Source organism: Apteryx rowi, unplaced genomic scaffold, assembly GCF_003343035.1.
Source record: "Apteryx rowi isolate R43461 unplaced genomic scaffold, aptRow1 scaffold_14, whole genome shotgun sequence".
Taxonomy (NCBI): Eukaryota; Metazoa; Chordata; class Aves; order Apterygiformes; family Apterygidae; genus Apteryx; species Apteryx rowi.
In genome coordinates, this window is record NW_020447641.1 from 1,552,386 (window position 1) to 1,567,361 (window position 14,976).

General features: G+C 40.3%; 2 protein-coding genes across 3 annotated transcripts in view; both read right to left on the minus strand.

Moving 5' to 3' along the window:
- Positions 1 to 213, minus strand: part of RWDD3 (RWD domain containing 3) — an 11,743-nt gene extending 11,530 nt beyond the window's left edge. The window contains exon 1 of the mRNA XM_026057632.1: positions 36 to 213. Within this exon, the coding sequence (XP_025913417.1) occupies positions 36 to 120 (85 nt within the window). The 5' untranslated portion in view covers positions 121 to 213. The remainder of the gene's footprint in view (positions 1 to 35) is intronic.
- A 7,541-nt stretch (positions 214 to 7,754) lies between these two features.
- LOC112961932 (cytochrome c-type heme lyase) lies at positions 7,755 to 14,806 on the minus strand. Of its 2 annotated transcripts, XM_026057660.1 has the most exons (7): positions 14,648 to 14,806; positions 14,353 to 14,502; positions 13,459 to 13,607; positions 12,666 to 12,814; positions 11,410 to 11,529; positions 10,484 to 10,570; positions 9,814 to 10,224 (listed from the first exon to the last, which is right to left on the minus strand). In XM_026057660.1, the coding sequence occupies exons 2-7, from the start codon at positions 14,465 to 14,467 to the stop codon at positions 10,026 to 10,028; spliced, it is 819 nt and encodes a 272-aa protein (XP_025913445.1). In that variant the 5' UTR covers positions 14,468 to 14,502; positions 14,648 to 14,806; the 3' UTR covers positions 9,814 to 10,025. The 2 variants fall into 2 exon arrangements, with proteins under 2 accessions (XP_025913444.1, XP_025913445.1); XM_026057659.1 differs by having other exon boundaries at positions 7,755 to 10,224; positions 14,353 to 14,806.
- Between the last annotated feature and the right edge of the window lie 170 nt (positions 14,807 to 14,976).

The following is a 14,976-nucleotide window of genomic DNA, read 5'->3' on the forward strand; positions in this document are numbered from 1 at the left end:
GCGCAGGGCAGCCGGCGCGGCGCGGCCGCCTTCACCTGACACCGCCAGCACCTCGCACTCGTCCGGCTCGCAGTAGATCGCGGCGAGAGCCGAGAGCTCTTCCCGCGCCAGTGCCGACATGGCCGCGCCTCCCGCCGCGGGGGCGCCACAGGGGTTGCGGCTGAGGCTGCCGCAGGCGCGCCGCGGCCCTTCGCTCGCTTCGCCTCGCCTCGCCCCCGGCCGCAGCGCCGCGGGGAGCCCGGCCCGGTGCCGCCGGCGGTGGGGTGGCCGGGGTATTACCCGCCGGCGGGGGGCGATGGTAACGCCGAGATGGTGGCGGGAGCAGCGCGCCCTCCGCGCCTCTCGGCCGCAGACAAAATGGCGCCCCCAAGGCGGGTGGCCCCGCAAGCGCGCAGGGCCGCGCCAGGCCGGCGGCTCCGCTCCCTCAGGCCCGTGCGGGGCGCCGGGGCCCGGCAGGGACGAGCCGAGCGCGGCGCCTTTCCGTGCATCCCGCGTAGGGCGGTGCTGCGCGGGTGCGGAGCCGAGCGGCAGCCGCGTCGGCAGGCAGCGGGGCGGCGCGGCGCGGGGAGCTGCCTCCGCGCGGCCGGGCGCAACCCGCGGCGCGGCTGCGGGCACGGGCACAGGCATCCCCGGCCCCCTGCCGTCGCGGCCGGGCGCCTCTGCCCGGCTCTTGGAAAAACGGCACTGTGCCTGCGTTTAGAAACTGCGCGGCGGTTTCCAACCCACAGGGAGTGTTTTAAATAGAATTATACCTCATAAAAACACAGCATTTACGGTAGAGCTGTTGACAGATCTTTTACTGGCTTTCTTAAATGCTTTTCTAACGGTAACCCGTATGAGGAGTGGTTGTCCGTCCTTCCTGCTGAACCACGTAGAGGAGTAGAGACTTGCTCTTCATAGTCGTGTTTATTTGTTTTACATACAGCATTTAATCATGAGGGTACCCGAAACATCCACAGTATCACAGCTACACTTAACAAAGCAAAGTGTATATATTTATAGGAGGGTGTGTGCATACGTATACGCAAACTCATAGTGCAAGTCCGTGCGAGGAGCGCCCAGCCTGAGCAAGGGTGCTGCACGGCACCGCGGGCGCGCAGTCGGGCCAGCGCTGGAAGCTTCCGCGCAGCGTGGATTCCTGCTTCTTGCAGTCAGCTCTTGTGGCTTCGCTCAAGGATAATCCCTTTAATGGTCATCCGACTGGTGTCTTCCACAGCCAAGGATATAATTAGCTCCCAGATTTAACCAGCTCAAAGACATATTATTCAATATTTTCCATATTCAACACTCCCCCAACTGTAGTTGAAAAAAAATTCTAAAAGAATGGACAACAGTGGGCCTACATCTTCAAAGTTTATTTTGTTTATCATAAAATCACTTCTAAAAAGCAGAGGATGAGTGGTTTATTTTTTCAGGAGAATATATAATGCTATTTTTAATTCCTTAAATTCTGTTGAAATAATGAGAAATATTAGTGCTGAGCAGGGAACGAGTGAAGTAATGTGAACAGAAATAAGACTGAAGCTGTCAGAAGTACTGCTAGGTAGCAGCTCCTGCAGCTGTCAGATGGCATCTTTGGGAATTAGCCTTAAAAGTGCCTCATTCTATTATTGAGAACTTTTTTGCCCCTGGTCTTTCCCCCTTCTCCTCATCCACTTTGCATATTCCATTTTCCATGTTTAAATAAAAAAAGTCAATGTAAATGTCTTTTAAATTGACACTATCACAAGACATTGAGGTCCCTATGAATAAGTTACTGCACTCTGACATTTGGAAGTCATCAAATGAGACAGTATAATGTCAGCTTGATATTTTTCACACTATGAAAATATCAGCTTCATGTCAAAGATCTAAATTCCATCTTAATACAATAATTTTTTTTGTATTCACAGACTAGTGAAAATGCTAAATATTTAAATTTGAAATGAACTTCTACAGTTACAATCTGGCCTTCATATTCCATTATTATTAAATTGGAAGTCAAGATCTGTTTTCTCTCTTTTTTTAATTCTTCAGACATTGTAGTGTTTGATAGAATAACATTAACCATATTCATTTCTCTAAATGGATGCTTTCCCATCAAGACATGGCAAATAAAGTTCAAAAAATACCTTGCTCTTGAAAGTCAGTCTGTATTAAAACAGCCCTGGCATCCTATCATAAATCGATACAGTGTTGATGATACCAGTATTTTCCACTTTACCTGACAAAGAAAACAGAATGCAACCTTTCATACCTATGTAAGACCAGTTTTCCCAAAGTTATTTACAAAAGCAGTAGTATCATTTGCTTTCTTCTCACTGTAATTATGACTCCAATCAATTGGGTGTTGCATCAACAGTTCCTAGCGGTTATGTATAAAAGCATGTGTTTAGACCCATTTTCAGCTCACCTGAGTGGTGATCACCAGGGGAGGAGCAGACAGACATTTGAGAAAGATGTCGATTTGAAATGTCCCCTGACGTGTGCTTGCCATCATTTCCCTGCCAGCCAACCCGCTGCCCCCACTGCCGGGTCTGTCCTAAAAGTACGTGTTGTGGGAGGCAGCGGAGGGCACTGGGAACTGTCCCAAGGTCACTGCAGGTCCTCTTGTAGGGGCTGGAGGACGAGCAGTCGTGAGGAGCCAGTAACCGCAGCCTCAGCGCCAGGGCTGAGCTGCTGCTGCTGCTGCTGCTGCTGCTGCTGCTGCTGCTGCTGCTGCTGCTGCTGCTGCTGGGAAGGGGGGGCCGAGGGGCAGCTTCTCCGCAAAGCTACAGATCCGTTTGATTGGGCCCAATTTTCCTCTTTATCCCTAAGCTTTGTACCCACTCTTTGCAGCACAGAACAAGTTTCACCTGGAGCAGAGGCTGCTGCTTCAGAGGCAGAGATGCCCTAGGAAGTGATGCACCCCCAGGGGTCGATGCCGGGGTGCAGGAGCGTGCAGAGGCCGTAGCCTGAGTGCCCTTACGCAGGCGAGTAACCCCACAGGTGCAGGCTCGGAGGCTATTTGCCTCCATAGCTACACACACACACAGGTATCTTCTGGGTTAAAAACATGGCTAATTTGCAGGGCTTCCTCTTTTAAGCAATTGCATGGCTACTATATGACTGCTTTTTGGCATAGTGTCCTAACGCAACTGCAAGACATTTAAGAATAATATTTAAACAATGAATATCATCTTTCTATTACTCCATGATAAAATTTTATGTTGGTTAATTGGGACAAAGTAATACAGCATATGCTAAAAACATGCTGTATTTGTAACTTTGGATAAAATGAGAAACCACCAGTTACCTTAACCCATCCAGGCTATTAATATATTATTTACAATTTATACCTAGAAATTTTACTGGTTTGGAATATTCTATTTTACAGCTTCAGACTAAGTATCAGAACAGCAAGCACTACAGCAATGTTACCTACAAGAAAAAGTTTATTGTATGGTGTAAAGAAAATGTTATTTTGGCTTAAACACCACTACCACTTAATATCTATCTGAGAGACATTGGGTGGTCTCCATGTGCTGCTACACACATTTTTTTTTTTAGGAAAAATCCCTTAGGTGCAAAATTTAATTCTCAAACTTTCTAGGCAAACATTAATTTCTACTAATTGACAGAGCATTTCTTGAGCATTCCTTCAGCATTTCTGTATGCATTAATTCCTCTGTATACACCGTAATACAAATCATCAATCTTTCAACATTGCTATAGGACAGCTACAGTTCCTATCCCTTCTGCTGTAACAATGTTGATAGCTTTAATGCAGACAGCGTGGTATTTTTACTGCCTAGAGCTGTTCTTAACTGAATTAAATAACATTGATTTTATAGATACCTAAGGAACTAAGCCATTATTTCTGTAGTAACAACTGTAAATGTTATTGCAATGGTGGAAGATTTCCCGAAAATGGCTTGTACAAAAATGGCTACAGAGAGCAACATGAAAACCTGTAAAGTCACTCCAAAAGAGCTAAAAGGCAAAACTTAAAGTAAAAAAAAAAAAGTTGAAACCAAAACAATGACTGTAATTGTGGAAAAAAAACTTAAAGCATGAAAAGATGTTTCCCCTTAGTATTCTCAAGTACAGCTAGTAGAGAGGTTTTCATTGAATTTTTTAGCCCAAAGCAGTCTTTAAAAATATACTTGGAATAAATTCATTTAACTTAAAATTTACATTGCAAATTAAAAACTGCCAAAATTGGAATGGTTTGATTTAGGATAAAATCTGACATATTAATAAAAATGTTTTTGGTTTTAGAAAATGGGAATTAATAAATTTTCATCAATTAAAAAAGTCTTCTCTAAACTGAGGAAAAAAAAGATCTTTTCTATTACTTTTCCTTTAAGTATTTTAGAAGTGTATTTTTCAAAGACCTATGTTCTAGCAGTACTTTTTAACAACACTTACGTTTGTCCTCCATGCATCAAACTGCTCCAAGTCAATTCCCTGAGACACATTCTTTTGGCAGATAGAAACTCATTTTGAAAGTCTACTAATGATCAATTAAAACATTAGCTGTCTGAATAAGCAGGAGGTTTATGAGGTCACGGTCTTCAGAAGCTGGAGGCAAAAGCAGCAGCATGTTAGCAAATTGCTAAAACTATAAGTACTTACCTCAAAATTGGCAAAACATTGGAAAACAAAAGTCATGATTTAGTCCTTGAAGGATTTTTTTTACAATAATATCTTGAAAACAACTGTGATTCTTTAGGTGATGGTTTCTGTTCTAGAATAGAGGTCATGGTCCAGACAATGTCAACAAAGGAAACAGTATCAATGTATTCTTCTAGATTTTTTAAACTCCGTAGGGTCTAATAACTATGCCTGTACTTCCAGTATATTTACATTATCCTTTCAAGATTTAATTCATTCAATCTCCAGTCCTGCAAATATGCAAACATGCTGCAAATATGCACACATGTTCTTGTGAGTAGCCCCCATGGGAATAAGTGGGACTGTTTTATTACTACTTGTTCCCAGTAGTAAATGCAGCATCATTTCTCACATGTTCAAGGCCACATGTATTACAGGAGGAAGAAGTTTAGGCTGGGAGCCAAGAGTTTTACCCTGGCCACAAGTTTTTATACAATTTGATATAAAAATAGTAAAATCAAACTGACATGTCACATGCATAAAAAAAATTTAAGATTCTTTCTCTAAGAGTTTGGCAAGACATTATTTTCATGAAGAAGATGCACATGAAAGTGATTCATCATCTAATACAAACTAAAACCTGAAAACTAGCAATGCTGCGTTTTCTTAAAAAGCACATGTGTAACTGAAGATATGAGTGGGTAGGGAGAGCTGTGATACTGAAGACATAAGCGTAGCTAGCATCGTGAGTAGTATATTCAATCCTCCAAATATTAAGACCAGCTTTCATGTAAAATATATCTCCTTGTAGAACCTTACCACATGGATTCTCCTCCAGGCATAAGGAAAGGGAGACAAAGGATTAAAGCACCTATTAGTAAAGCATTTGAAGGGAGTGTAATTAAAGGAGTAGCATGTTTGCAAGGAGCATTGCTTCCAATCACATTAGTGAAAATCCAAAATTCAGGCAGTGCTTCTTAATACACCAGTCCTTTCGTTTTCAGCTGCTGTCTGAACTACAGCAATGTTAGTACCTGTCTTTCCATCTCTTGAATTTTGGCATATCAGCTATAGTAATACATAACTTTGCTTCAGTTTCTCCATTTCAGCCTAAGTTCTAGCAGCAGGATGGCAGACTGGGACCTTTGTGCCACAAATAAGGCTGCATTGCTCTGTTTTCATACTCCCTTGTGCCTCACATTATGGGACATGGAGCATTTCTAGGATTTTGCAGGGTTTCTTCCATCCCTCCTCTACCTATCCTCAGAAGTACCTGCAAGAAGCAGTTACTCCTTAAAATTCTTTTTCTGAAAATAGAAACTACTGAGGGCCCCCACCAAAAGAGGAACTGTTGTATACATATAAAATCAAAAGATTATTCCCGTTTTGACAGAAGAATAGAACGAATAAAAAGGGAGAGCATAAACTGAGATTATTTATGATCATTTTAAGTGCACTAAAAGATCCTCTGCCACTCTCCTTTTGAAGGTAGAACAATACTCATCATGGTATTGTAGACTTTGAACCATTTTTACAGAGCACAGTAAAGTCCTGACATTAAATGCATGATATAAATGTTAAACAGCATGTTGTCTCATTTCACACTAAACTAACACAGCTCTTTCACATCGTAATTCATAAATGGCAATCCAGAACACTTTTGCAATAAAAATAGCAACAATCAACAATGAACACAAATACCTTTTTACCAGCAATAGTCTCGCTCTTCTCCTACAGCAAAGTAGGGCAGAAATTCTTGGACTTAGCTGAAAAATCTTGAAGAGATTGATGCTAGAACTGCTGGCATATATATTGAAAGGGAAGAACAAAGCTGCTCAAAAAAAAAAAAAAAGAATGGTAACAGAAGAGACACCTCCCCACACTTTAAACTGCCAGCTAACACCGTGCCAGGGCAAAAGGACATAGGATGACACAACATCCCGAGGAACTCCAGGCATCCCAGAAGGACAAGCTGCGAATTACATCCTAATTATGGGTCATTCATGATAGCAGGATCTAACAGGACATAAGTGGCAAGAGCAGAGAGCCAGGCCAACATTACAGAGTTGGGAGGGCGTCACAGGTGCAGGTTCCTGCAGGCTCACACGCTGCCAGGTGCTCAGCGTCCCCCGGATAGGCAGCATCGCAGCGTGCACCCCAGCGGCAAGGCAGCCACTAGCTGCCTAAAGGGATGCAATGGCAAGAGGCCAAAGCAGTATCTCGATGCAGACTGGCCTTGAGCTCCAGGTCAATAACACAGGTCGGTGTCGCTCCAGCCTACAGGTATATGACCTAAGACCTGACTGCAGCTGGAGCATTATGCCAGAGTCCTTTCCTCTCTACTAGCTAACAGTCACCAGCACAGTTGTTTCTGAGCACCACAATATCCTTTAGGTATTTGTCTCCACCTGCAGACCAGGAAAACTCTGTTTTAACCACAAGAAACAAACACAGTAGCTCAAGCAGGGCTTTTACACCATAAAGCAGAACACCAGTGAACTTCAGATATCTAAATACAAAACTGATTTAAAAAGCAGCCCCATTTTTATGACTGGGACTACACTTTTCCAGTTGCATGTGCACACAGTTAACTTGTTTCGAGATGCCAGGTTCTGCACTCTTGCTTCAGCAGGACTGGGACCAGGAATTTGGTATCGCTTCAAAATTCCCTTTTTGAGGTTCATGAACTTTACATACTTTTCTACAGTGACAAAAGGAGGGGGGTGTGTGGGGTGCTTGTGTGTGTATTACCCCTCATCTAGCCTTAACAATAGTTCAGTCATTAAAACATCATCCGGAAGGGTGAGAAATAAGGGTTTAAATCACTGTTTCCCAAGTTTTACATTAGAATCCTAATCACAAGAAAACTTGCTTTTATCTTTCCTTAAGTACTACTACTTGTAGAAATAAATTATTAATCCAAAGATTATTAAAAAAAATTTTTTTTCCCTTGCGTTCCTCTCTTCAAAAGTTAGCTAGACTCAGGATGAAGATACTTGTTGTCATACACACTTATTGAGATCTGCTGGTTTGGCTGGCTACCACTAGACTCGTCCTTGTTCTCAGATTCTGTCTTCATGTTTAGGTGAGTAATACATATTCAAAGATGTGATTAGTTGTAACACTATAAAAATATTCTCATGTGACACATATAAGAGCTCATAATAAAGCTAGAAATATAATCACCAAAGTTAAGTATATTTATTTATTTTTTTTGAATGATGAAGGATCACATTTCATTAACAGTGGCACTGAAAAGAACAGTTTCAAACCTACGTAAGATGGAACATAACAGAGGACAATAAACTCACGAAGCAACATGTGACATCTTTTATCAGATTTAGCAGTAATCACAATTTCCATAACGTACTCAACTTCAAGCTTCTGAAATCAGTAAGGCAAACTATGATTTTGAAGCTTCCGAAGCACTCCTTCCATAGGTGTACCTTTTCCATATTTAGCTGTGAGAAATACAGAACCAGAATTCTGTGTATATGAAGTCACCCAAATGTACACATTAAAAAATAAAAATAAAAATAAAAATAAAATAAAAGCAGTATCCCCCTCTCAGTCTTGACCATTAGGACTGAGAGGAGTAGCTCTTTCATAATCAGATATGATTCTTAATATAAGCTCACACACTTCTCATATATCAACTGCACATTAATAACTTAGATGGAGATTTTTCTTTGCCCCAAATTATTTTTGGCTTAGATACACATGAAACATTCTGAAAAAGGGCAAAAAGCGATGGGGAAAGCGGAGAGGGGTAAGTGTGCGCTCTCTTCTGAGGATTCTGGACTTTAGGGTAAGATTTATTCCTACCCAGCAGGACAGTTGCCTCTGAAGTGGGAATGATTCACCTCCATTAGTACCTTAAAATATGGAAGCTTCCCTGGATCATTTTTTCCTAAACGGGATGAGTTACTTGACTGCAAAATTGTTCTCCCCTCTCCCGCCTCAAACAGCTTCCAATGTCATTTAAACATAACCACTTGCATAAAATTAATATATAGCTGCTTTACAGTTAAGGTTTTGAAGTCTGATGAAGAAATTCCAACTTGACAGGCTACAATGTGATACTCAGTTATTCCTTCCAGTGCAAAGTGTTTTGCATAGAGGAAACATTCTCAAGAGTAATGTTTGCTGAAAGGGAGGAATAATTTAAATTCAGGACTATGTAGCATCAGAAATTTACCAAGACATGCAAATTTAAAGCTATTACAGTAGAATAATTAAAAAAAAAAAAAGTTAGTTTCCCTTATTAAGCACAATATTGCTCAAATCTTTAAGTCACACAGTATAAGCATGCATTGTTCTTAGAAACCGCTCAAATCAAGCTTATTTCTTGGTACTTCAGCTACCTTTTTAGCCAAGTTACATATACATCTGTAGTATCTCTTACTATAATCACTATATAGAAATGTGTATTACTATGTATACTACACCCTTGTGCGATTTCTTGTTATATCTGAAAAACTCCTGCAGTATGTTGGTGAAACTAACATGCAAACCCCTTATGTATTGCATGAAAGTTTCTTTAAATAAGGTTTAATTGTGGCCTGAATGCATATATGGAACACACATTAAAGATGTACAAATATGTAAATACACTAGAAGTATACAGTTTTCTTGCATTGGGGGGGGCACGACTCTTAAACACTCAAATAAATATAATTAAATATAATTTTAAACAACATCCTTTTAGAAATGTTGTTTTAAAAGTAAATGCAACTGATGCACTCATTTCCTGCTTCTAGCAATTAGCTCTTCTTCTGCTAAAAGATAAATTGCAAATTTAGGCATAAGTATCTTCTCCTCATTTTCAACTTAACATACCATTAAAAATACTCTTACTGTATTTCCTTAAAGAGAATAAATTTGACTGATTTTTTCTGAGGAAGCCTGTATTTGAACAGGTAAAGTGCTAATGTAAAAACAAGTATGTAGCTTTACAGTTAATGAAACATGCAGTTTGTAATGATCTAAAACTTTATCTTTTACTCATCATCTGAATACCGAAGCACTGTAACTATGAAAGCATTTATGAGATTTCCAGTTTTTACTGTTTTATGAAATAATACCAAATACAACTCCAGTCAGATTCAGAAACCTAATGTATTTGGTGCAGTGCTGGAGTCATGAAATGAAAGAAGGCAAGCTTATTGTCACAAAAAAAAATTGTGACAAAATAAAAGAGATTTTACAGCTCTTAAGAAAATTAAGATGCATGTTTTTGCTACTGTAACTTTATTATTTAATTCAAAACACCACAAAGCATCGCTGCATTCAACAGTGCAATTCCCCATCCTCCCTTCTCACCCCCAAAGAAGTGGCAATGATGCAGATAATCACAGTTGCAGTGAACTTATGTTTAAAGTTCCAGTGTCCATGAATCCTCAGTTCAAGAGAGAAATGTTTTACTTTTTGATTACACGCAACAGGGATAGTTATGAAGTCCACCGCCACCAAGCTACCTTCATTCTGTCCCATACAGCTGAGAGAGAATCAAATGCAGGGCGAACATCCAAGATGGTGAACTGGTAGTTCTTATCAACTGCTCCACCATCATAATAATCAATAACGTATCGGACTTCTCTTCCACATCGGTCAACAATCCAATCATGTCTGTCGAAAGGAAGCTCATATCTGAAAAGACAGATAGCAGACGTTGTAGTTAATTTAATGGATATTACAAATCTGGGAGAGGAAGCGGAACTCATATTCTAAGATGATGTATTATCCAGATGCTGTCATAAGATTAGCACCAGTACTTACATCCTCTGGTAATTATAACTTGCAATTCCATTTCTAAAACATCTCAAAGTTACTTCTATGCTACACTTTCAGACACATGCCTTCTTCCTTCTCCCCCCCCACTAAAAGTCTTTCTTTCCTGCCCGCATACCCCATCCATGAACGTATTCTGGCTCTTGGTGAATACTCCTTTGCTTTGCCTCCGAATCGCATCAGTGTTGGTCCACACGGACATTCCCTAAACACACAATTAAAAAAGAGAAAATATTTTTTAACTTCTAGGACAAAGTTTTGTTCTACTATTTAAACCTCTGTAATAATTTGTTTTAATAATAGAGAAACTGAACAGGAGAAAGAGCAACAGTAAAAATATATATATATTAATTACAAGTGATCTAAATCAGCTATTTTTAAAAGGTTTTGAAGTACCAGTTTCTGACAACACTTACTGCTAGCAAAGTGCCTTTGATATGCTCTACACCATTGTTCTAATATCAACAGGGCAGATCTCGGCAAATCTAACCCACCAGGTTAATGGATTAAAGAACAGAAAACCATTAAAGAACAGAAAACTCTGATCCAAGCTATTGTGTAACAAAGGTCATGGAATTTCACACAACAATTTCTACATACATACAGTGCATTTATTTAGTCTGTCTCTTCTAGAAACAGGGACTATGCTGATCTAAAAAGTGATGAAGAGTTTGTCCTATGTCAGTCACTTTTAATCTCTAAGTTTACATCTTTTATCTGGTTCACAACATGAGAATTTTAATTAAATCATTCTCAAATAAATACAATAAGAAGTCAGCTTCTCCAAATCCACATTATGTACACCACCAAAATGCTGATCAGTTTTGTCAGCACAGTAATTGTTCAGTTCTAGTCAAGTTCTTCTGGACAATCTTTCTTACTTCCTCCATATTAATCAAAATGCATAATGCTACAAGAAACCTAACTTTGTGGCATATAGGCACCAGGATACTTTGGGAAAAATAAAAAGACATTCTACTTTCAAACAATTACAGAAGTAAGAGCGAAAACAAAAGATTTGCTTTTCATTTCATATGTACTTACACAGCATGAAGAGCTTCCCACTTCAAAATTTCCTTCCAAGCTTGCTCATTATTCTGATTGTGAATCTTAATGATGTTGGTCATATCTTCACTTGTTATATCATCATCTTTCCACCTCCACCTAAAATATAAGAATATGAGAACAATTTACAAGTATTACTGCACAACTACTCCACCTTCCTCAATTCACCTGGTAAGTTTTTCAGTCAAGAGATTTAAGGGCTTACACAAAGCTACAAAGCAAGACTGGTAACTTCTAGCTCTTCTGCTTAATTATCTTGAAAACTACTTAATTTTCAGTGTAAATGTGCAATTATCAAAGTTATCATTGTACAGATCCACAAATTCTAGTTTGCTAAATTAACAGCTTCAACTAGATCAGAAAGTATCACAAAGTGCAAACAATGCAAACAAGTCCATAGCATGGACTCTCAGCATAAAAATGCTCAGGAAAAATCCCACTTGTGTTCTTAATACACAGTAGTCCTTGTATTAGATATATTTCACTTACACTTAGAAATGCCTTTTATCTCTCAGACCCTGCGCTATGGCTCTGCACATGCTTATTTCTCAACAGGCAGAAAGTTTAACACACTTAAGTGTTTACAGGATCAAAATGTAGGCATTCAACATAGACTGTCTATGACATAATGTCTTAACTACAATATTGACATGTAGTATAATGAATTACTATTGTTTTAATAGTAACTGCCATTAACATAGATCTATTTGACAACAACAAGCAACTCAATACAAAAGATGAAGGAACAGCAGCACAGAAGAATTTTTTAGGCTACAGGAGACATTTTATATTTCAGTTAGATCTTGCCCATGCTAAATTTTTGTAAAGACAGAGAACACCCATTTGTCAAATCATTCTAATTTTCACACTTTTAGCAAGTTAATGTAGATGTTCTTGCAATCACAGAACTTTTAGTATCATTTTGAAAGGATGAGCATAAAGCCAACTGCATTTCAAAGCTGACAGTCATACTAAGTTTGCCTATGACTATGCACTGACTTTTAAGAGTATTTTTTTATTTTGTTGCAGTTATCTGGCATTCCCTTTCAGATCAGCTTATTCTTTATTTTAAATTGTTTTGAAAAACAGTTGGCTTTTTTTAAGTGAAAGTTAACCACTTACTATTTAGAGTCCACAAACTTTTAAATAACATCAGTGAATAATAGCTAATGATACACTACTTCATAAGTTTCAGGCTCACTTAGATTCCATCTGATAATTCACAGTTTATTTACCCTTTTCTTAGCATAGCATTCCAAAACATTTGCTCTGAAGGATAGACCCATTTCTTGTCAGAATATGCTCTAGGAATGGAAGATTCTTCTCTAACAGTTGACAGTGGAAATGGCTGATCTGGGGATGGCAGCTGATTAGGAGGTGGCATCTAGAAAATAAGGATAATCATCTGAATAGCAAAAAAACCTTGCAATATGGAATTTTTTATATGTTACAGTGTTTGACAAAAATCAAAATAATTAATCAGCTGATACAAAGATCAAGAACGTCAGCCTTTAAAGAAGCCCACTGACATTCTCTGTTGTAATAGAACTCTCTGCACAAATTTGTCATCTGAAGACTGAAATACACTTTTTTCCTAAACTTCAGCTTTCAAATCAGCACTATACTTCTTTGTAAACCAGAGGAAGCCCTGGAGAGACCTGCATCAGGACTTACCCATACAACCATTACACAATTACAGTACACTAGAAACCATTAATATAATATAAAAACCCATGCATGTGACTAACACGCAGAAATAAACAGCAAAAGATATTCACAAACTGTTAAACCATTTCTTATCAAAGAGACAGAACTTTGAAGACGACGTTAAATAAAATCTAGCATGTTTTTATACACATATTTGCATTCAAAAGCAGAAAAATCAGAATTAAAAATGAAAAAATAACATTAATTGCCAGAGTTTCCACTTCAGACAGTGTCACTAATTACAGTTACACTAATTAGATTGTGGTAGTATTACAGGAGGAAACGAGTCTGAAGAAGATATCTGAACTAAGTGAAAGTTACCATATTGCTAGGATCTATGTCATCTTTCACTTGAGATGCCCCAGACTTCACCGGACATGCTACATATTCATATGCTCTTTCTTGATGTGCAGGAACATCGTTTTCGTTCTCAGCACTATGATCAGGAGTCTTCATGTGCATTGGACAACCTGTAATACATTAAAAAATGGTGTATATATATCGCTACAAAATGAAGTCTACAAGATGTGACAGGAGCTGGGAAACAAGAGTTCACTGAACGCTAACATAAATACAAACAGGTACTCACTTGTCCTTCTGATCTGGGCAACAGTTTCAAGCTTCTATAATCATTCTTTTTTCTGCATATTTTAGAACCAGCACCACAGTAACATCTAAGCTTCTTATGCAGTCCTTGAACACTCGTTCCCAGCTCTGTGCTGGCCCATACACCCAGCTGTTTGCAGCTAAGATTTCCACAGCAATGTTAACCCAACATGTGTTAATGCTGTCAATAACAGCTGATGTCCTCCTTCCCCAGCTCATCCCACCCCTCTGCTGCCCTCTTTTCCGGACTCTGTTTTTTCCTAGTGACAAGCACCTGCTCCCAGTTACCACCTTTGTAAGAGCCTCTGCATCTCCCTGACACCTTACAGATCTACCACATGATGGGATCAATCTGCAGGACCCTTGTTAAACATGACAACCTGGAGCGACCCACAGGCCGCACCTGCTCTCTCTACAGACTAAACAGCCTGCGTGCCGCTCTGGTGAGCAACAAACTCCTCTTTGTGAGTAGACACTTGCAAGCTATTTTGGTAAAGGGGAAAACTCATGCATTTATTAGAATAATTATTTTTCTTCTCTACCAAATATTTTTCTCAGCCAGTTTTCCATGTTAAGAGTTGGTTTCACAGAAGTTTCAAGAGTAATTACCGTTCATCTTTTCCTGATGCACAGGACATTCTGGAGGCGGGGACACCATCGGATGTTGCTGAGATCCATTTGGTGACTGCACTGCAACAGCCGGGGAGGATGCAGACAGACCCATCGCTTCTGCTGCGCGGATCTTTTTAGATCAAGTTTCTAAGGAAAAAGCAAACATCTAAAAAACAAAACTACACAGATTATTTATTAAGGGGAAGGCAAGTAGGGATATATTGCTCCATCGCAAGTTACTTAAAAAGTGAGATCCTGCATCACGAATCGGTTTAGGTAATAAGCTCACAACCTAAATAAAAATCCCCAGCCTTAGCCTCCATAGGGACCGGCAACGGGTGAGCTCCCGCACCGCAGGAGAGCTGCCGCCGTTCCTCACAGCGAACACCCACAGCGGCGCTGGGCCGCCCGCAGCCGTGCGCGGCGCGGCGGCCTCCGCCAGCGCTTTTACACCGGCGCCCGCGGCCCGGCCCACCGGGGCCGCCGCCCCCAACCGGGGCGGGCCGCGCGTCACGTGACCCCGGCGCGAGGGCACCGCGCCGTTAAAAAACCGTCAGCCCCGGCCCCGCCCGGCGCCCTCCGCGGGCAAGGTCAGGTCTTCTGCTCCTAACGGCCCGGCCC